The sequence below is a fragment of the Triplophysa dalaica genome, chromosome 10 (assembly GCF_015846415.1).
Source record: "Triplophysa dalaica isolate WHDGS20190420 chromosome 10, ASM1584641v1, whole genome shotgun sequence".
Taxonomy (NCBI): domain Eukaryota; kingdom Metazoa; phylum Chordata; class Actinopteri; order Cypriniformes; family Nemacheilidae; genus Triplophysa; species Triplophysa dalaica.
Genome location: NC_079551.1, coordinates 16505410 through 16527064, shown reverse-complemented (window position 1 = coordinate 16527064; position 21655 = coordinate 16505410). Strand labels below are relative to the sequence as shown.

The 21655-nt window shown below is 39.4% G+C and overlaps 1 protein-coding gene across 4 annotated transcripts in view; it reads right to left on the bottom strand.

Moving 5' to 3' along the window:
• The window catches only part of nr5a2 (nuclear receptor subfamily 5, group A, member 2), a 78935-nt gene that overhangs the window by 6282 nt on the left and 50998 nt on the right, over nucleotides 1–21655 (bottom strand). For all 4 annotated transcript variants that reach the window (XM_056757808.1, XM_056757805.1, XM_056757806.1 and 1 more), the window contains 2 exons: nucleotides 14389–14508; nucleotides 10318–10465 (listed from right to left, as the gene is read on the bottom strand). In XM_056757808.1, coding sequence (XP_056613786.1) covers nucleotides 10318–10465; nucleotides 14389–14508 — 268 coding nt within the window. The remainder of the gene's footprint in view (nucleotides 1–10317; nucleotides 10466–14388; nucleotides 14509–21655) is intronic.

Sequence of the window (21655 nt, the reverse complement as noted above, 5' to 3'; positions counted from 1 at the left end):
AAGTTGACAAGCAAACTGTTCATTGTGTTTATGTATATTTTTGGATAAAACTACAAAACACAATATCTTGATTGGTTTCACTACCATAAAATAATTGTTCACCCAAAAATGGTCCCCATTGACGTCCCTCATTTTTATTCCTGCTAAGGAAAGTCCTACTATGGGACCATTTTTGGGTGAACTGTTCCTTTAAGACCATTGGAGTCAAGGTCAGAAAAATAAAATAGGCTGTAAATATGATATTCATCATATAATTGTGATTTCATAACAAACACTTCTGCTCCTTCTCAAACTTTTCATAGAAATGTAGATATAACCAGTTATGAAGTATGAACATCCATCCATCCATCCATCCATTTTCTACCGCTTATCCGAACTACCTCGGGTCACGGGGAGCCTGTGCCTATCTCAGGAGTCGAAGTATGAACATATGAATATTAATTCACTTTTGTGTACTAAATGTGAAATTAGGTCTTATACAGTACCGTGAACACAACATATCTAACAAATCTATAAGATTTTTCAATCTGGTACTTTATTGATATTTTTATAGTGAAAACAGTTAATGTTTGTCCAAATTCTTGCATTATGAGTGAGAAGAACTTAATCGAATATATTTGTATAAGTGTTTGCGGCAATAGGTATTTAAAAAACGTATTTATTATATCAATTGTGTACAATTCCCGCAATCAAATCACTGATGTAGTATAATTCTTGATATTTTCTTAAGAGACTAAAGATTTGAATTTCTGGTAAAGGTTAGTTCAGCAAACTTTGAGAAATACTTTCAATGTAAAAGTAAGTTAAAAAAACTATTTCATGGGGCAAAAGTTGGAGACAGTGATCCGTCCAAGCAAACCTACATACTCACATAGATAACTATACACTTTTTGTCCACCTCTCTTGTTTAGTTTCTTATAATATTGCATATTAATGACTTCAACTCATTAGTTTTTTTCTCCAACGTTTGGTCCTCCTAAGCCACAGAAAAGCCAGAAGGGATGTGAGGGTTCAGTCCGCTCGTCCCCGGTCAACTACTATCGCTATGAAAGAGAATTAAACAGGACTGGTTCGGTTGGGGATACATTAAGTCAAACGTGAGCCCGTCTTTGCGAGCTAAGCAGGTAGAAGACACGTCCTGGTCGCCCAAGGATGCTTTTGACACTACGCACTCAACTGGGAGGGAAGGTATAAAACGCCTTAGGTGTGATGAAATAAACACAAGCCGAGGCAAACGGTTCTTGTTACAAATGCTAGCTGAAAGGCACTCTGCCTGTTTGAAAGGTGAAGGGAAATATATTTACATCTGCTTAGTTCTTGGTGCAATCTCAGTCAAGAGCTGGCAGGTTTGAGCCGTGGGCTGAACTGACGATAATGATCCTTGCTTAAACTGTCTTAAAGTACTGTACTCACAAGCTGCGTACGATGGGTAAACAACGGTTTACTGTATTTAAAGCGCCAGCCCTTTAAAGGACATAAACATGCACTTAGGTTAACTATCAAACGTCTTTTGGAGAATGAAATATGATGTAGAGGAGATATCGCTAGTAATGTTAAAACATTTAATTTGATCCATGCCACATTTATTTATTTATCTGTTATGGATCGTTTCTGCAAAAAGTTTTCCTCTCAGTTTGAGAGTTCGCCGGAAGACCTCAATTTGGTGATGGACCGCCGTACGCATATTCCTCCTTATCTTCTCACAGTCAACTCAGTGCATTCTTTCCGGATCCCTATTTTTGCATTCAACACACTTCCTCCTGTTGATTACATGCACAGGAATGACGGGTGCGAGTGGAGCTCTTCTTGTTTATAATAAAGTGACAGAAAATCATTGAGGGGTCAAGTATCGCCCCAAAACTCTACCTGCAGTCTTGAATCTGCTCACAGTGGAAACCACACACCTAATGAGGTCATTAAAGCCAAGCTCCCATCAATATCTCGCTTTTTTTCACTCCAGCCCCTTTTTGACAAATTTGAATTAATAATTCAGCAGAGCCTGGGGATGTATATTTTCCGAGTGAAGGACAGTTAACCCATAGCATGATTTTTCCTCCTCTTTCGTATCGGAGACGTGTAGTTTCACACTTTTCATTAAGACTTTTAGAATGTCTTTTGTTCTTATTTGACAATTGAAGTGTTGCTTTTTTCGTTGTTGAGTCGTTGTTGAGTCACCTTTGTCTCAGGTATTTCGTCTAAAATGAGAAATTTTAAAGGGGTCATATGACACGGCTAAAATGAATATTATTGAGTGTTTAAGATGTAATGTATTGTGTATAATCAAGATTTAAGGTTAAAAAATGCTGTATTTTCCACAAACCGCGCATGTTTGTATCTCCTCTTTGCCCCGCCTCTCTGAAACGAACAGAATTTTTACAAAGCTCATCGCTCTGAAAAGCGAGGTGTGCTATGTGCGTAGTGATTGGTCGAATTTTGCAAGCATGAGACGGAAACGCCTCTTTCCATATTTGGAACATCAGGTTCCAACGCAATTATACTGACAGGTACACCCACCTTACTTGTGTATACATTGTGGTTGTCTTAGTCAAATAAAACCACGAACTGACGTAGATTTGTGGGCGTGTGGTTACACGAGGTGTTTCAAGTAAGGTCTGGGTGAGCATTCACTTTTAGATAGAATGCATCTTATGTTCTGACACTTTTTTTTGCAATTTATAACACATGCACGGGCAACTTATAACACACCAAAGAGACATAAAAATATCTTTTCGTGCCATATGACCCCTTTAATGGATTAGAATCATAAAGCTATAAAATGAGATTGATAATGACTGAAATATCTAAACATTCAATGCAGACTTGAGATCTCTTCTGAAATTCTATTGGAAACAAGAACGATATTAAAAGAGATATTAAACTGTGAAGAAATGAGATATTCAAGAGTTCTCATCTGTGAATTTACAGCTCATGGGCAAGTAACAATTCACGTGTTGACGCAAACAGAAGGTGTCTGCTTCTATACAGTATAATTTCTTCATATTTTCATACATACTGAAGTTACTCCGATATGATAAATTCTCATTTAATACATTCAGCCACATTAAAAGCTGCAATATTTTCCTTCAGGGTAATGTTACATGATATGTTTGTAAGCTTCCTGTCAAAGCTAAGCTCATTTGTGGAGTTTTGACTTACCTACTAAAAAGCTAGATAAGTGAATAAATAACATAAGATGTGATCAATTTAGAGTTATATTACATTCATATATTCAGTTTTGGACTGTGTGACTGGACTGGCAAAGATTTATTGATGTTAAAAATAGATAAGTGGAAGTCAGCGCATGATTTTATTTTATCCGTAAATTTGAGGTAGTAGACTCCATTCTGTCGGATCTTGACTCAAATGTTTTAGCATCTTATCTGGGCAATGTGACCAAAGCATATTTGATGGTAAATATACAGATTTGTGTGGAGTGGCAAACGAAACAGTCCAGAAAAACAGATTCCAGTTGTTAACATATGACTGAATGACAGAACCATAAAGCTACCACTAGCTCCAAACATTAAAATAACCAGGAACAAACAACACCCCACCCCGCCGCACTTTCCAGCATTCCCACTGTTGACAGACAGCACGCAAGCGTCCCTTGCCTCTTACACCACAAGTTCTCCTACTCCCCCTTAATGAAACCTCTCCCCCCCCTTTGGGGACAAGACGGCCGATGTTTAGATTCATTCTTATTTCTATATTTGACCCCGAAGTGTGACGCCCATGTCGTGTCTAGTTCCTCACACTTGCAGTGGCGATGTAGGTTACGTTTCGGGAAGAATGAACATGGAGCGTTTTTTCCAACGGCAAGGCAGTTCAGGCATTCCATGGCTTTGTTGCTTTAAATACAATGAGGGCAGGGGAAGGAGAGGTGGATGAAATGGCGAACGAGAGACAAGAGCTGCAGCACCTGTCGGCTCATTTGTGCCGTCGCGTTTAATGGCCGGCTCTGGTTACACAGGCCTGTTTTTAGGGTTGAGATGGCATAGCTGCTCCGCTTCTGCCGTGCGGACGAGCCCTTGAGTCCCTTGATATTGCTGATTTAGTGTTTCAGATCAAACATGGAGTGATCAAAATATATAAAACAATATTAATGAAGTTACATACAATTAATAATGTATTCTTAACACAGTATATACATTATAATTAGTTGTCAGTTCGCCTTATCATGATTATTAGATATGCACCGATACAAATTTCTCCACTGATACGATTGCCGATTATTAAGAGTGATGTCAATACAGATACTGATAGTTTGGTGGTTATATTAACTCGCAAATTCTTAAACTTTATTTTTCTGAATTGATTAAATCTTAAGTATTTTTAAACTTTTTGAATGTAATTGATTCATATAATGGCTATAACTATTAAACATCAAACAGGTGATGTTTCTTAAAAAAAAAATATATATATATATATATATATATACAGACCACAAACTCATAACATGTTCCTCTTTTGATTGACAGGATCATCAGCTGTTTTTAAACTATCGGTGGATATGGTGAAAATTACCTTAATTGTTTAAAAAATGACCTTAATCGATTGACAGCACTACATTTTATATTCAGGTTGCAAGTAGTAGCTTTTTGTGTGTGTGTGTACAGTGTATACTATGTATCCACCTTACGCATTTCAAAATACTTTTTTTCAAAATCTGTTTAGTTTGTAACGAAATAAACACATCTAACATATGTACATACTTATATATAAACAGACAGAAGAAGCTATTTATACGACACTATTTGCAGGCGAACACTGTGTCCAGAGTACCCATGGGGACTGAGCGATGGGGCTTCTTTCTTTCTGGTATGACCGGGTCACTTTTATAGATGTCTGCGGCACAGAAGTCCTTCTGTGGGATCGATTGAAAAATGACAAGCTGGTACGGGGGGGAGTTAATGTTGGCTTGTGTAACGCCCTTATCTGTGTTTGTGCGCAATGTTTAAATAAGACCTGGCGGCTCTATGATCAATAGAAACATCCTACCACGGCTCGCGTTTTCTCAGCCGGATTAGCTGGGCAGACACTCACCAGAGACAGATCCTGGGCTAGTCTTTTTGTACAAGACAACATAATTCCTTAATTGTAAGGAAATATGGTGGATGCGATGCACCCATGGCACTATATTAGCATCGGAACTAGCGCACACAAGCTACCTTTATACACCTCAGGTCACGTAGAGTAAAAAAAGACGGAAACATTCTCTGTTATGCACAAGCAGCAACAATCGCAAAGCGTGGCTGCGCTGAGAGGGAATAATGAACTTCAGCCCATTGATTGGAAAAACAAAGCCTGTATATGTTTGTCCCGGCAGGACCGCAAGTCTCATAAATCTTTAAGGGTGATGTGTTTTCGCCGTGGCTCATGTTTAGCTCTTCCCCTTCAAATGCCTCCCTTTCGATTCATGTGATAGACAGAAAGAGCGAGTTATTATTATTTTATACTCTGCTTACTCATTATACTTTGAAATGCACGTCGTGTAACATTCATATCGCCGAATGTCTCGAGAACGAAATGAATTGCAAAATTCCGGCACATTAAGGATATTGATAGTTGTTGCTGCGGTGAATCTTGGACCATTGCTTAGCAGATTTCTTCAAAATGGCACCCGAGCGCTCCGTTGTGGGGCAACGATCTGCACAAACAGGCAGAAAGAAGCCGGAGCCCTTATGATTGATATTTCCAGTGCAGATATCACTTAGGAAACACCTGACATGAGCGGGGCATGTTCCGGGCCCGGCCTGCCTGCTAAGTACTGGAGCTTGGGCCAGCCTGCGTGTTATGCAGCCAGTAATAAAAGTTAGTCATTGATTTTCTGTAGTTGCTTGTAACAGTTAATGTTGATACATCAATAGCTAAAGGAAAGCACAAGGTTTAATAGCAGGCTGAGAATGTGGAAATATGGTCGGCGCTGGTGTTAAATCACAGAATCTATCCCCGGATCGATAAGACAGTTACAGCAAGTGTCCCTCTGCTTTCCTAATGTTTTATAATAAACTGACAGCTTGTAATAAGGCTCTGGCAGAAGCAGAGGAAGTGAGGAATCCGATGGGACATGGGCGAGAGAAAGAGAACAAGCACATATAGCTCACTGTATTCTCAATCACTTCATCCCGGGCTTTTGTCAAAGGGGAAGCCGGCCGTTCTGTAATGCACTTCCTACTGATAGTTACAAGAAAGTTGGAGCATGTTCTTCTGCGAGTGTGGAGGTTGTGGAGGTTCACAAACGTGTCAGGGACACGACCTCCACCCGAGATGGGATTTTAGTTCTAGATGTAGCAAACTTTCGAATTGTTTGATGTTTTGAAGATTGTGTCCACACAGAGACATTCAACCAGAGAATTTTGCTGGAATTTTAACAGATTTCTGCAGAATTTGAATGTCATTCATACAGTATTTTAGACCACTTCCTTTATTATGAAATATTACAACTAATTTAACTATTCTTTTTTTCCGAACACTCCAATGTCCAAATCGAAAAAATGTACAGTAATCTGAAATAATAATAGCTTGCTCTTTTTTACTTTATTTAAAGGATTAAATACCCTTTTGTCAAAATTGACAACACTTTGTATTGGTTAGATATTTGCAAAAACAACCATAAAGGGTGACTAATAATAATGATTAATGTCAAAAATTAAAATCATCAAATGTTGAGATAAAAGGTCGCCGAAGGACAGCAGCGATATATTTAAATGATTTAATAGGTTGACAGATAATATATTTTCTAGTAATGGGTTGAACGCATCAAAGCAAAACCCAAATATAGTCAATCTTTCTATTATCAGCAGTAAATCCATACATTCGGATTCCTCTCCCTATGACTTGTCCACATTACTTATCTCGAACGATTGTAGACACTCAGATAACCGCATTAATGACTAATGCCTAACAATCACCAATCCCACAAAGCTGTTTGCGATTTAAAGCTAATCATAAAGTAATTCCTAGTAACAGATAAAGAACAAAAAGGTGGGGGACCAAAGAGACACAACACACGAGCCAAGTGTCGAAATCAAAGCAGAGCGCTCAGAATCCGGCAAACTCAGGGAACGCACGACAGACGTCTAGTAGTTGTAAAGTGCGGCTGATTCTTTCACTCCCTTTTAAAAGCTCAGTGCAGGCAGATATCAGCAGCTTCTAAAGCCTGATAAAGAAGTCTGAAAGCCTTTTAAGGTCCCTAATGAGGGTGCCGTTTCAAAGATGCCCAAGAAGAGATGCTTTTGAAATTCTGTCGTGTGCAATCGAAAGAAATAACCTTTAAATATTAGGGTCACTGCACCGGCCAACTTCTTCCTCTGCTTCAGATTTGTAAAATATCGGAGCACTCAGGATTGATTGGAAGGTTTTTCACCTTCGAGAGAAATCTAAATGAGCGCGCTTTATGACATCGGCAAATGGCAAAGGTTTAAAATGTGACGCGCTGAGTGGTCAGATCGGGGAAAGCTCCGAAGCGCGTTGTCACAAATCACTGAAAATAAATGTTCGCATCTCCGCTGTCAATGTTTTTGTCTGTATAAGCGCGCGTGTGGTGTTTTAAAGGCTGGCCGCACACATACACACGTGCGGTTGTTTTATACGTGTATTGATTAGGCCCCGAGCTTCGCATCTTCCAGATGACTTACAGCCCGTCAGTACCAAACTGCTTGGCTCACAAGAAAGACCTGCCCCTATTATCTTGCATTTAATTAAGACGTTGCTGCAGTTTTATGCACCATTATTTGGCCCCAGAAAGCGGTCTCCGAGGCGTAAATATCGAACCGTCCCAGGCCTGGAATGTTAATCAATCCCAACCGACTTCCAAATTATTTGGTCTGTTTCAGGAAACGAATATTTGCACCTGTTATGAGCCTTTGCGCATGCATTACCGATCTCGCCTCTCTTTGCACAGGGGTAGACGTATCGATTTAGATCAAGGAAACAAGACAGGCCGGCTTAATTAGAGCCTACCTATGAGGGAACATCATTTTTTTGCTTCTTTTAAGAGAGTGAAAAGATGGAAATGACTTTATTTCTGAATGCATGCCATGATTTTATGATGTGGTCTTCAGAGGTGTTTGGAAGAGCTCTCCAGCTGAGCCTAAAGGGACTTGGCCATCAAAAGAGCTTGACAGATTTGTTGGTTGTCTAGAGTGCTAAGCATGTCCTAGCGTATATTCATTTGTTTTCATCTCATGCTTCATACTCTTACCCTTTACAATGGCATTCAATTCGATTCTAATGATTAAAACATTTGATTCACAGTGGTCGTCAAACTTGAACCAGTAGGACCACATTTTGTAATACACAATTTTACAAAATTTACAATGACAAAATATTGTTGTCAGCTACTTGAGATTGCGTGGCATTTGTAGTACAAGAAATGAAATATTTTTGCTTGCATTAACTAAAAATTAACTTTGCTCTGCGAATATCGGTTGCATTTCCCTAAAACATCTTTGGCAGCACAGACGAGTCCGCCAGACTCCTAAGATAAATGCCGCCGTTTCGGTCTAAACTGCCGTTGCGATCCTCCGCACCCCCTCTACTCATCGAAAACATCGTTCACCCTTCACCTCCTCTAGTGCTGTTGAAGAAATCAATGCTCTGGCCGTAATTATTTAACCATTGATAAAGCCTTCAACCCCGGCCAGATCAACAGCATCTATTCAACCTGGAGACTGACAGAAGGGAAGATAGAGACGCTTCGGCCGGTGAAAAAACATGAGAGGTGATCGTCTGACTGCGATTGGTCCTCTCGACAAGCCGGAGGAATGGAAGAGACAAGTGACTGCTCTCAGGTCAAATCGTGTCCATCTTCCTCTTTATCGACACTTAGCTTTATAAAGAGCCCCTGCGGGCTCACCGACAGTGACGGATTGCAACGTTTGGGAGCGTTGATAGAGAACTTAGAGCAGTGGGGAGTGCAAGCGGGGGAAATGTGACTTTGATTTCCTTTAAAAGGCTTCATTTGTAAACGTGGTAATCCTGGCTTGATGTCATGAGGTCAGACGGGTGTATATGTGTGGCCTTGCACATTTATCTGCAAACTGAATATTTTGAGGGCTTTGTTCGAATTATGCTGCCTCTATGTCTCTCAAAGACATTTTTAATCTCTAATCTTAGTTCTTTCAGTCTCTTCAGACTTGGCGCACCGAATGGGTTGGGAGGCTAGCATGGGGTAGTGCCCGGGGCGATACACTCCCTTCAGGTAAGACTTTATATTATGGATTATGTTTCCGCCAAATTATTTACACCAATGCTCCATAGAACCACACAAAAAACGCTGCCACGCAAACCTGATCAACATAAACTTTGCAAGGCTGGAAGATGTAGGGTTAGTGTGGCGGGAATTTCATGTGTGCTCAGATCTGGTCTTCGGTGAATTGTAGGTAAGATGAGAGGAATCTTCTCAAGGTGAGGCTAAAGAACCGGTGTAGACGCTCAACACATGTATTTCAGGGACGCGGCCAATAGATACAGCAGGAATCTAAGCGTAAGCTTCCTATACACATTGTATTCTGTCTCTTCTCCTTTTGTAACCAAAACCACAAGGCGGAACAAGCGCGACTGATATGATGATTATGTCGATGTGGACGGCGGGCATTAATATTCCACAATGGTGCCAAACAGACAGCTAGTCTTTTTTTCTCATGTTGTAGACTTGCGTCTTTTGTGAATTAGCTGCTGGAACTGCCTTGACCTGAGTGGCTTTATTGGTTTGTGATTGTTACCCGTGGAACATCTGATCGCTTGTAATGCTAGCAGACTAGCAGAAGTAAAGCAGCGATGGCTTAAAGGTTATTGACGGAATCCAATTCAGCTACTAACTCTGTAGAAGCAATGAAACCTGATGTTATTAATTCAAACTTTATAAGTTTATATGTAGCATTATATATACAAATACCAAATATATAACAAATATAACAAATACACTGCAATTTGATTTAAATAAATAAACTAAAAATAAATTATAAATTACGCCAAGCATAATTTGAACTGTTTCTTTAACAATATACCACATTTGGGTTAGTCTGAGTGTGGTTGTTGAGGCATTTTGCTGTCTTTTACCATGTGGTTACCATGTTGGTTTTGGAAAAATAAAGGTGGTCTAAGGTCAGTCCAAAAACTGACTTTACCCCAGCGTCAGGTAGGGGAGGGTGTCTGCATGAGATGGTGGCTTTCATAATGATGTTCTTATCATACAAACAGTATTGTCTTCTGGCTTATCCCAAGGTCCCTTAAGAACCTTGGGAGCGAGCAAGTGAGATTTGGACAATGTGCAAAGGCCATAGCCCAAGTCTCCACCCCTCCGTCTGAACTCACCCAAGCTGAACAGCACCAGGAACTTGAGGCAGACGAATTCCCTCTGGTCCAGCTGGAGGGAACGTAGTTTGCTCACCAGCTCCTGCGCGTGACTGAGGAGGTTGTTGAGTGTGGCCCCGGCTTGGGAGGCAATTAGGGCGTAATCCACCTGAAAGAAAGGGGTGCGAATAAGTTATTATTGACAGCAACATTGTGTAGTAGATCAATTCAGAATCACAGTTTTACAAACATACTATGAAACTTCAACTACGCCTGTCACAATACCAATTGGCCAAATAAACGGCCAATATCGTGATATCTATTGAAATGTTTTAAATAAATGTTTTATTATATAAATCATTTATTTGGTGTTTTCTCTCGTTTTTTACATTGAATCACACTCAAGTGAAGTAAGGCAGAGAGAGAGAGATTGTAACCATTGTGGTAGCTAAATTATTTACAATATTATCATATGTAGAATGAAAACAATATCGAACAATTTAATATCACGGTTATTGTCGGAAACGGAATACCGTGACACCCCTCACTTTGACACATAGACAAACGTGCCTAGGACATTTTTGCACATCAATTTAATTTTATTTTATTAACTATTTTATTTTATTGTATGGGCCACTTTAAAACCCATGTGAAAGATGGTTTATGCTGCCTGTGTGCTTCTACGCAAGGTTGATGAGTTTTTTGAATTTGAAAAGGTTTGTCTGTGCATCCATAACTGTGCCAAAAACTGTACGTAGGATAGTCAAAAAAATCATGTGTAAAAACTTTCTCCATCAGGCTTCAACTGTCTCCCAGGTTGTTCATTGAAAGTTCTTTCTTGAATGAAAGTCACTCTAATTTAAAAGTTCAGCCAAACCGGAGTCAGACAGCATCTGCCACCACCATTCTAGCTTTCGAGCGTGAAAGTAAGCATATAACCAGGTCTGGCAGCTCTGAACTTCATACACCATCTACACTCTCTCTCTCTATTCCCAGCGTAGCTAAGCTCCTCTCTGCACAGCAGGGATAGAAACCCAAACTGATCCTGAATGATAATTAGCATCAGACCGAACACGGAAGAGCTGCACATTTCTCCATCCCAGGTGCCCATACCCTCTGACCACAGCGCCCCGTGCCAGACGAAGGGTGGTGGGGGAAGGAGAGGCGTGAGTGAACGAGGGCCCCCGGAGGTCCCCCAGGCTACCGGGCCGAACCCTGCGCGGGACCCCCGTGGCTCTCTCCACCCCTTTCAGGTGCACTTAATATCTGCAGAAGCAGCAAATCTGTCTTGCAGGCAAGTCCTTAGCTGCCACTCACTGTAAGCAGGCCATATTAAATTTTTATATTTATTGACAATTCATTACCATAATTGACTGCACCAGGGTTTCTGGAGGAAGGTAGACGACGGGCCTCCTAAGTGCACGGAGAACTCCCTCCGAGCTGGATTTGCAATTAAAAACACGGGCGAATTGGAATTTATTTATTGTGAAAATATGATGAGTGGAATATTTTTTCGAGTCCTGGCTGGAGAATTCCCGCATCTCTCCGGCTCCATTTGTGGATCTCCTCAAAGCCGATAGGAGACACGGAAGCGACTGAAGTTGTCTATTAACTAAGATTAATAATCTTACCACATACCCAAAGCAGTTAAATTAATGTAAAAAATGTGTACAGTACTTTGATTTGGGAAGAAAATTATCCAAATTATTTAAATATGTAAAAATTATAAATATTTCAATATTAAATATCAATACAAACGGAGTATTTAAAATATTTTTTATTGCAAATGTTCACAGCTATTTTTGTTCTATTGAACAATTTTACAGAATAACATGGCAATGATTTATGCTTATTGTGTTCATTAGAGTTTGGGTTTAATGTTTTTTCCATCTTTGTTTGAAGAACAAATCAGCAAACATCGGTCCGTAGTGACGTTCTGTAATTCAGTCTGACACGGCAGAGATCAGTAGTGGTTTGATCTTAACAAAAGACTAAAGCTCTCTGTGAATCTGATTATGATTATTCAGATTCTTCTGACGGCCTAAGAGACTGAGAGATAGACAGACAGCAGGGGGACATGTGTCTCAGTGACATATTGGACAGCCGCCCATGCAGTGTCATGTATCGCAACATTTCTCCACTGATCCCCCGCAGTGCTTTGCTGCCATATCAACTCTGGGGAGAAACAATGACATGTGTTCTCAAACAAGACCAGAATGCATGAGGTGAACCATTTAGGGAGTGACACTGCTAACTTAACTGCTATTTTTAGGAGCATTAGTAGTTCACTAATAGTTAACCTGCAGCGCTTATATTGTTGGACTTATTGTGAAATTATTCGCAATGAATTCATGGGTGTTTTTGTGCCAAAAATGGCCACATTGTTAAATGAAATGATCCAATAATTAAAATGTATTATTATGATTTATTATTATTAGTCTAAATATTCTAGTAGTAGTTAAATGACTAACTTCTTTTCAAAACAATAGCTTTAACTCTTATTATTATTATTTGTAGCTTGTAGCTTCCTAGAGCACCCAATAAACTCAATAGCATTTTAAACTTCCTTTGAATAATCATATTTGTTTAGTAATTGGCAGAGCGTTTGTTTGTTGAGTACAGTGTTTGTTAATGTGTGAGCGTGTCGTGTGGTCAGGCTGTCGGTATAATAGGATGTAATGAACTCTACGAGTCTTTGCTTTCTCTTCCCCAAAGGCTTTTTTCCTGCACCAGCTGTTCATTAGGCAAAATATGCAAACAAGTTCTGGCCCTCCTCTGCCCCGCCCCCAATCCTCCGCCAGACCTCTATAATCAAATAGAGATGTGCTACACAGAGCAGACACCATCCAGACCACAAAATCATAGAAACCGGGTAAACTCACACACATGTCAACATATGGCACCTGACATAGCCTACCTATGAGTTGAAAAGTTTTACTGCTTATAGATTGTGACCTAATAGCCCCTTTTTAATTGGCCACTGATCTGAAATGTTTTTCCCCCCAAAAAAATGAAATTTTACATTACAAAAGCAGCATAAAAAGTCTACACAAAAATGTAGAAATTCGATTTTTGGTCTGAAGTATAGAACTATACAATAAAATATGGATTGGAAAGTTTAGATTATTTTTAGGAAATGTTTTAATGCACACTTTGGTATCCTGGCAATTCTGAGCTCAGTTTAAGACATAATAATCACCTTTAAACCTCTTTGAGGAAAAGATACCTGGGGCTTTCTTTATAGAGAAACATCTAAATTAAAACATCTAGCCAAAGTCTCAGTTTGTTCTCCAATTAAAGAGAGAAAATAAAAATTCACAATTGACAATGTGAATATAAAAGTGTAGGGGTGATTTTTTGTTCTTTTATCAGCGAAAGTAAAACAGACGAGGCGACGTGTGAAAACTAAATGTTGTCATCCAGATTCAACATTTCCTGTCATGTTCGCCCCAAACGCTGTTTAATATATCCTCCTCCATTTACAATAAGCCAAAAATGTTGACATTCACTTCCACGAGTCTCAATGTTCGAGCTGTCATTTCGAGATCAATTCCTTGCGAGTAGTAAAGGGAGGAGAGAAAACACAGAATTAAAAATTAAACTCTTGTCTTGCTGACAGGCGGACAGAAGCATATTTATTTATAAGCAGTTTACAAAATTTTTTGGATGCATGCATATGTGTGTTTATGGGGCACAGTCGAAGACAGAATTAAAGGTCCTCGTGTGCGGAGAGCTTCAGCAGAGCCCGAGGCATCCGTCCAGCGCTGTTCCTCAGAGACAAGTGAGGTAAATCATACATATCTTCTGCCTTCCCTGCATCTGCATCTCTCTCTGTCTCCCGCTCTCTTATCCCTTCTCCGCTTTGACTCGTGCATGCTTAACCAACCATTTTATTTATTCGCTCACCACGCGCTTGATGAGAAGTATACAATTGATTATTCTGATCACATTAGTTTAAATCTAAGCGTAATCTATTTTTAATGGAGTGGCTGGGGTAGTCGATAGCACTTTAAGGGTTGTTGATCCACGCTGGTGAAGGCCTGATGAGATCTGTGGGGAGGGTCTCGATGAGTAGATGTAGCAAACGCTCACCTGTTGCCCCGTGACGAGGAGGATGGAGCCGTCTTTGGCGTGCATCACCTGCCGGAAAACGTGGTCCAGAATGAGAAGTTCGCTCCAGCAGTTTTGGAGGAGCTTCATTTGGTCGTCAACCTAAAGAAAGGGCGAGACGAGCAAAATTTGTATGATGAGACTTTTTTTTGACTTGTTTGTTGTTACCAACCCCTCCTACATTTCCCCAATCAGTTCCTGGTGCTTTAATCCCACAATTTATATATTCTACTATACAGTAATGTCAGAGAGGTAAAATGTGTTTTGGATCATATTATTTGTCGCTTTTTAAAGTTACTCTGAAAAGTATTTAAATACTAGTTACTAATTACATATTCAATAGTGTAAGTAGAATTACTCTCCAAAAATGATTTTAATACTTATTGTTTCCAATATCAACCTTAGTGATTAGTGTTTAAGTGATTCAAGGATGGACATGAAACCGCTCTTTTAATTCATTCAAATAAATAATATAAAACTACATAAGTAGTATTATTAACCGACCAAAGTATTACAATTGTGAGAATAATACATTAAAGCACAGATTTTAAAGTTAGACTTTTTATGTCAATTACACTATAGCACACACATATGTTACGCAATGTATTTCATTTATTCATATCTAAAGTAACTAATTAAATTAAAGAAAAATAAGAGTAATCTTTTACTTTTCAAAAGAAAAGTATTTAAATTAAAGTAAGTAATTATTTTGTAACTAGTTACACCCAACACTGCTTTTAATACAACGTACACTGAGGTTTTGTTCGACTGGCGTCCGATTGTGATTTCAAGCTACGCATGTTTTTCCTAGTCTGAAAAACAGCATAAAAGATCACCGGAGGTCATTCTCGTGTGAACTCGGCAAAGCCCCCGCACATGTCTCCATTACTCAGTGTCTAATGAATCTGTTTGTCAAGAGATATGGTTCCATTCACCCCTCGTGATTAAGTAGCGCGTTCAGCACGGACCACGCCGGCTCTCGCGGCCCAGAACACGTACATCGATGAGTTTTCGTCCGGGAGGTGAACGACTCCAACAAGATGTTCATTGTCACTCTCCTTGGTTCTCATGGCTCACTGCGTAAATCATTAAACTGTGCTAAAGTGGGTGAAAAGATCTCTTTGAGTCAAACGGTGGTGAGAATGAGGAAACGTGAGGCAAATGAGTCCCCGTCCAACTATTCTTCAAACCCGTGAAACGTTTCTGTGTGGACAGTTGGAAAATTTCACATGAAATGTTTTGCAAGTCTCTCGTGTGAAAAGTTTAGACAGGGTTGTAAAAACACAGGAGAGCTTACAAAAACTCCAGTGAGAGATGGAGAGTTGGTTAAGGATATTAAAGTAAGACTTGCTGTTTCTCAAGGCGGAGATAAAAAGAACGAAACGCCTTGTACTACCGTGGGAGGCTCCATTGATATCTGTATCGGATTGTTTTGAGTGCTTGCGGTCTTGTTTGTGCTGCTTTCACAGTCATAACAAAGAAATTAGTAGGAGTCGGCTCTAGATTTTCAAATCGACAATCCTCGAACACCAAAATTACACGTTTTACATACTTTTCAATAAACTAATGCAAACACCCTTATTGACATTTTCTTCAATCTTATTTTATTATTTTTTCGCTGTTGTACTTCTGAAACCTCGTATCTCCGTATTTTGTGATTAAATTTTTTGTCTTAAATCATTATTTGTAGTCACCCTTCATGTGTGTCAGTGGGTTTTGCAAAAATTTAAAAGTGCTTGTCAACACAGTATTTAATCATTAAAAAGTACAGGGCATTTTTCTATCTCTTGAAAAACAGCAAATTTGGACGTACAAGATTTGGAAGGACAGCGACGAATGGTTTTAATTTCTAATATAAATCCTCTATGTTGAAAGTAATAGAAAAACTTCAAATAAAAAAATCAAATACATGCATCATGCATGCAGCATTGTAAACCCATCTCACCCCGTCTCCACATCAGCGCTTTATTGTGACAAATCTCCGCCGTGCAAGTCAAACATGCTCGTTCCACAAAGGGACCTGTCATTGGCTCTGTTTTGGCCAGGCGTTCTCATCAAAGGCCTCTTTACCCCCTGGGCCTCTGGGTCATCAAACGGAAACACGAGGGGCCGCGAGTCAAAGCGGGGGAAAACACGGCGGTCCGGGTCTTCTGCCAGAGACGCGTCAGATGGGCACAGAAGGCACGTCTGACCTTTTAAAGTGCGTCTGATACGGCTGTTTCCATGTCAGCGTGCTTCCCATCGCACTGTCACGGCTTTGCCTGACTGTCCTATGATGTGCGCTTACAACAGGCTTGATCCTTTTAGACACTCAGTGATTTAGTCTTATGATCTACAGGCAAATAAAAGAGAGAATCGGCAATATAGGCAAACCAAGTTGGTTTTACAGCACTTTACAATCTCTGAGACTATTAAGATATTTTAAAAACGCATCAAAAAAGCTGTAAAATACTCTGTGTAATGGTGATATGTTCAAAATCAGATGGCAATAGGATGTTAACGTTTATCTTGACAAAGTGATATAAGGAGCTAGTGGTCAGCCAAATAAAATAATAAAGGATTAAACCCACCATCTAATCTACTGACCCGTATTTCTGTATCGCAATCTTAAAATAACATCAAAAAACACATTCTTTATGCATGCAGTATCTTGGTTATCCGTGGGGTGACTATCTAAAACTGATCTAATACTCTCATGTTGGGGTTATATTTCATGCTTTTACATGCGCATTTCTCTCTTTACTTACTGTATGATAAAAAATGTATATCCTCCTAGAAACCAATTTAATTCCTTTATGGTCATTCAAGCATCGCTAGATCAATGTTCCAATCAATTGCTAGGCCTTCTTAAAAAGACCTATAAACATACCAAGTGTGTCTAACCGCTGCTTTGAACCGCATTGTGAAAATCGGTGATTATTTGTGAAGAGTTCCGGCCAATTTTTTCATTAAATGTAAATGATGTGCAAATAAGTCTCGCCGCACGTCCAAAAGTAATATTTATTCATAATAGCCTGAAAGGGTTGACCGCTGGTAATAGTACAGACTCCAAATTGGCAAATATGAGCTTTTTTTATCCCATATGGTTTTGGTAGAGTGCCACAAGCATTGTTAAGGCTCGTCGTAACAAGCTCACACAGCTGGAACTGCTTTTAATAAGTATATTTTTGTTTTTGAAGTACCCTAATGAACAGATTAATAGAATCTCGTCGAGTGGCCATTAATGAACAGAATGAAACGAATGATTTATTTACAGCTGAAGCCAGACCGTGAGCATGTGGTCCGGAATCGCATTTGCATAAACACAAGGGGAGATAAAAAAGAAACAAGGGGGACAAAAAAGAAAACGAATCTCATCCGAAATCTTTGGACCTTTTGGATGTGGATCAGTGCAGCTGGTTGGAGAAACTACAGGTGAGGTTTGAAGTAGACTTCAATGGTGCTGTCGAGCTGTAAGCTTTGAGATATCTTCTGTGGACATCTGCTCGTATGCTGACACACGCACACACTTTCCGTCAGGTTTACAAATATTCATTATTTGATGATGGATGTCTTTGTTTCAGTTTCAGGTGTGTTTTATTGCAATTTCAAATTTTCTTGTCATTTTTTCCCTTATAAACTACTGCATAAAAAAATGAAAGAAAAAAAGTATATTTGTAAATTTTCTGAACTAAATGTAAGTGGTACCAAGCTACAAAACGTTGAACTTGCATATCGTGAGTAGTTGTGAAGGAATTGATGTGAAATATCATTTTTTTAGGTTGTTGCTTACAGTTTCTTACTAAGCCCAGCTCAGAAAAGTAGTCGCACACCCTGAAAGTTCATAAAGTGAAATGATCATTACTACACAGTAAACCGTAATAGTGTCTATTTGATAACTCATGGGACATTATCATGGTGTCCCGGATACCCAAAGGAAGTGCAAACAATTTGTGCTGAGGTGCAACATTCCGCTTTCCTTTTTAGTCGCCTCACAGGATTTCAAAAAGCGGTTGTGATGCACGAGGCCCTTAATTCTGGTTTATCTGGCCTCTTTTTTTTCTGATCTCGTGGAAATCTCCCATCTTGTTCGTCATGGCAGATCCCTGTGTTTGCTCTCTCCTGCCGAGGGTCTGATAAGCATGCTGGGACTTTGAGCAGGTGGCCACCAGCCGCTCCGAGTGCATTGCTTCATACTTGTGCTCCTCAGAGGGAACTGCCTGCTCTCTTTCTCTCTCTCTCTCTCATTTATTTTAGAGTCAGACATTGCTTCATATGATACCTTACTGAAAGACAGGATGTGTGAACTTTAAGTTTAACTATGTTTTCGTACATCATGACCTGCACTGTAAAAAAAAACAGTTTGGTCACGTAAAACGTTTAAAAGTTTTTCTTGTACATCTGCAGTCTTTATCTTTTTTTACCGTGTTTCAAAATTGTGTTTCAAAATATGTCATACAGTAAAATTCTTTACAATTACTTTGTTTTTTTAAGTGTAAATATTTGACAAATGATTGAATTAAAACCTGTATCTTTAAGAAATAATTAAATTAACTTTGTTTGACCCTTTCTCTCAACAGGTAGTGGTCTAGCTTTTGTTGAAACCAGTCACTTTGTATTGGGACCTACTGTATTATGGCTCCTGTATGACATATCGCTTGTTGCTCCCTAACTCTTTGTAAGTCGCTTTGGATAAAAGCGTCTGCTAAATGACTAAATGTAAATGTCATCCTTTAGTTTTGTGTTATTTCTTATAGCTGCTATATTGATGAACAGAAGCCAACCGACATGATCTTAGCAAACAGGGACCAACCCGATCATCCCAGCGATGAAAACTATGCATGCTGTAATCGTGTCCGAGGTATGTGCTACTGTTCATGATATGCATAGATTATGTAGCTTTACACTGTATGCCTGACAGCAATGTCAATAGAGACATCAGAAAATATCTTTAAGAACATATTTGCATTCCTTGTAGAAGCTATATCTGAGCTGTCCTCCATAATTCATGGGTTACTGGTCATGTGGACATAATGCGTCTGTGGCTGCCTGCTAAGGTGGGGGATCAAGGTTGATCGATTGAGAATGCCGATTGATCAGTTCCCACGATGACCGCATTAACAGTGACTCTTGACCTGTGAAATGCAAGTGGTTTGATCGGAACCGCTCGACTTCATCCCATGTCACACTATAATAAAAACAAGACATCCTTAGTTCAGTCAAGTTTACAGTTCTGATCCTTCGATATTTGTGAGGCCTGGTCTATCCTCATTTATAAACATAATAGCTACACAAATTCAAATTTAAACGGATTTATTGAGACGGAGCAGGTCAACTTTGATATAAATGTCCCCACTGTTGTTAGAAATCTACAAAATAAGGGAAAAAACACACACGCGCAAAATAAATCCACACCTGCAGTGCTCAGCTGCCAGCAGTTGAACTCAACCTCAAGGACACATCACAGACTGAGTGTCTTTTCTGAATGAAAGTGAAACAGCTCCGCACAGTCTGCTCTCCAAAATTCCTTACAAGGCGGCCAAATGCTCACCCAAAATCTGCGGTAGTTATTAAAGGAATAAGGGGCTCGGTAATACAGTCATTGTTAAGGAGTGTTGTTGTTTTTACATTCAAATTTACTTTCAATTGAATCTCAATTGAATTAATCAAAAATCACAAAGAACAATTCTTGTAGTCACAGTTACACAACTCGTTTTTTAACGGCGGCTTCAATGCGGATCACTTCTAATCAGATACTAGAACCATCTTCCATGCGCTTAACTTGACACGTGATGATTAAACTGCAGGTCCGAATCTCAAAGCAAAATTGTATTGCATATGCATAAGTATTAAAGTGTGGGCTTATCATTAAATCTAATTGAGCGAGAATTTATGAGAAAATATAAAAAAAATTGGTTCCTTGCATTGCAAAACTCTAACAAGCCTCTGGTGAAACACCCCAGTCTAGGAGAACGAAATGATGGAATACGGTTATGAGAAAAAGTGCAAACAAAAGGAGTCCATTTATCAGCATTATCTTACATCAAGCTTAGCAACGGTTTAAAAATCACAGCCTAGTATAAAAAATAAAAACAAATGTGTTCCAATGGATCTTAAAGGGCTTAAAGATAAGAAGCTATCAGCTAATTATCAAAACACAAAGCAGCGGTGATCAATTATTCAACCGAACATTAGTCTCATAATATACATGTAGTCTTTGGAGAAAAGCTCTCTGGTGTGCCACTACACACACACACACACACAGATCCAGCTCACTGAGAAAATAATGCTCTTCAAATCCACAATGAGTTCTGCCCGGCGTGTCCAGTCCCAATCGATCGAGGTTCTTAATCTGGTACACATGCACACACAGCGGCTGGTGTTTAGACCGATCGCTGCCTTTTATTTGATTTTATTTCCACCCATGCCGCGTTTTCCCCCAATTCCACGATTTACGGGCTTCTTTATTGGCGACGCCTGTCAATATTTATGGCTTTTGAGTGACACGTTGACAGACGACAGGAAATGACTCTTGATTGGCTCGGATGGGAAATGGGTCCAGGTAGGCTCCTGTATTATTTAGCTGGGAGATGCAGTCGCCTGCCGAAGAGGCTTTGTGCAAGCGAGCCTGTCTGTTCTTGGTCTTAAAAGTACTAACGCATCGCCATTAGTAACCGACATCTCTACCTCGATCACTTCTGCTTTTACTGAAGTAGAAAGTAAGACCTGATCTCTGCTGTAAATTTACTGTAAATGAAAAGTGTTTTTTAACACACAGGGCTTCATTTAGATTTTTACAGATACCGTAAACGGTATATATAGATATAGATATATCCTTCTGTATACCAATGCATGCTTATCTTCTGTCAATGAATAACTTTTTTGATTCAAAATAAAAATGAATTTGTTGTACATATCAAGTTAAAACTATAATATAAAAAGTAAGCAACTTAATTGTTTCAATATACTTTTAATAATCTGCAAGCTTGTTATGTATAAATTGAGATGAAAAGCTTTTTAAGATCACGAGTAACATGAATTCAGTCGGGTGTGTCCCAACCTCTGGCCGGTACTGTGTATGTGTGCATATACTGTATAAAAACAAACGTTTTTCCGTAGTGAATGTCACCTTTTTAAATGCGTTCGTGCCAAAGAACTGTAATGTGCCACACACTGGTCTAACAAGAAGCAAATGGACATCACCAGAAAGATCTTGTGCCAAAACATCTCGCTCACACATGCAGCTGCGGACCACCCTTCTTTATTGAGC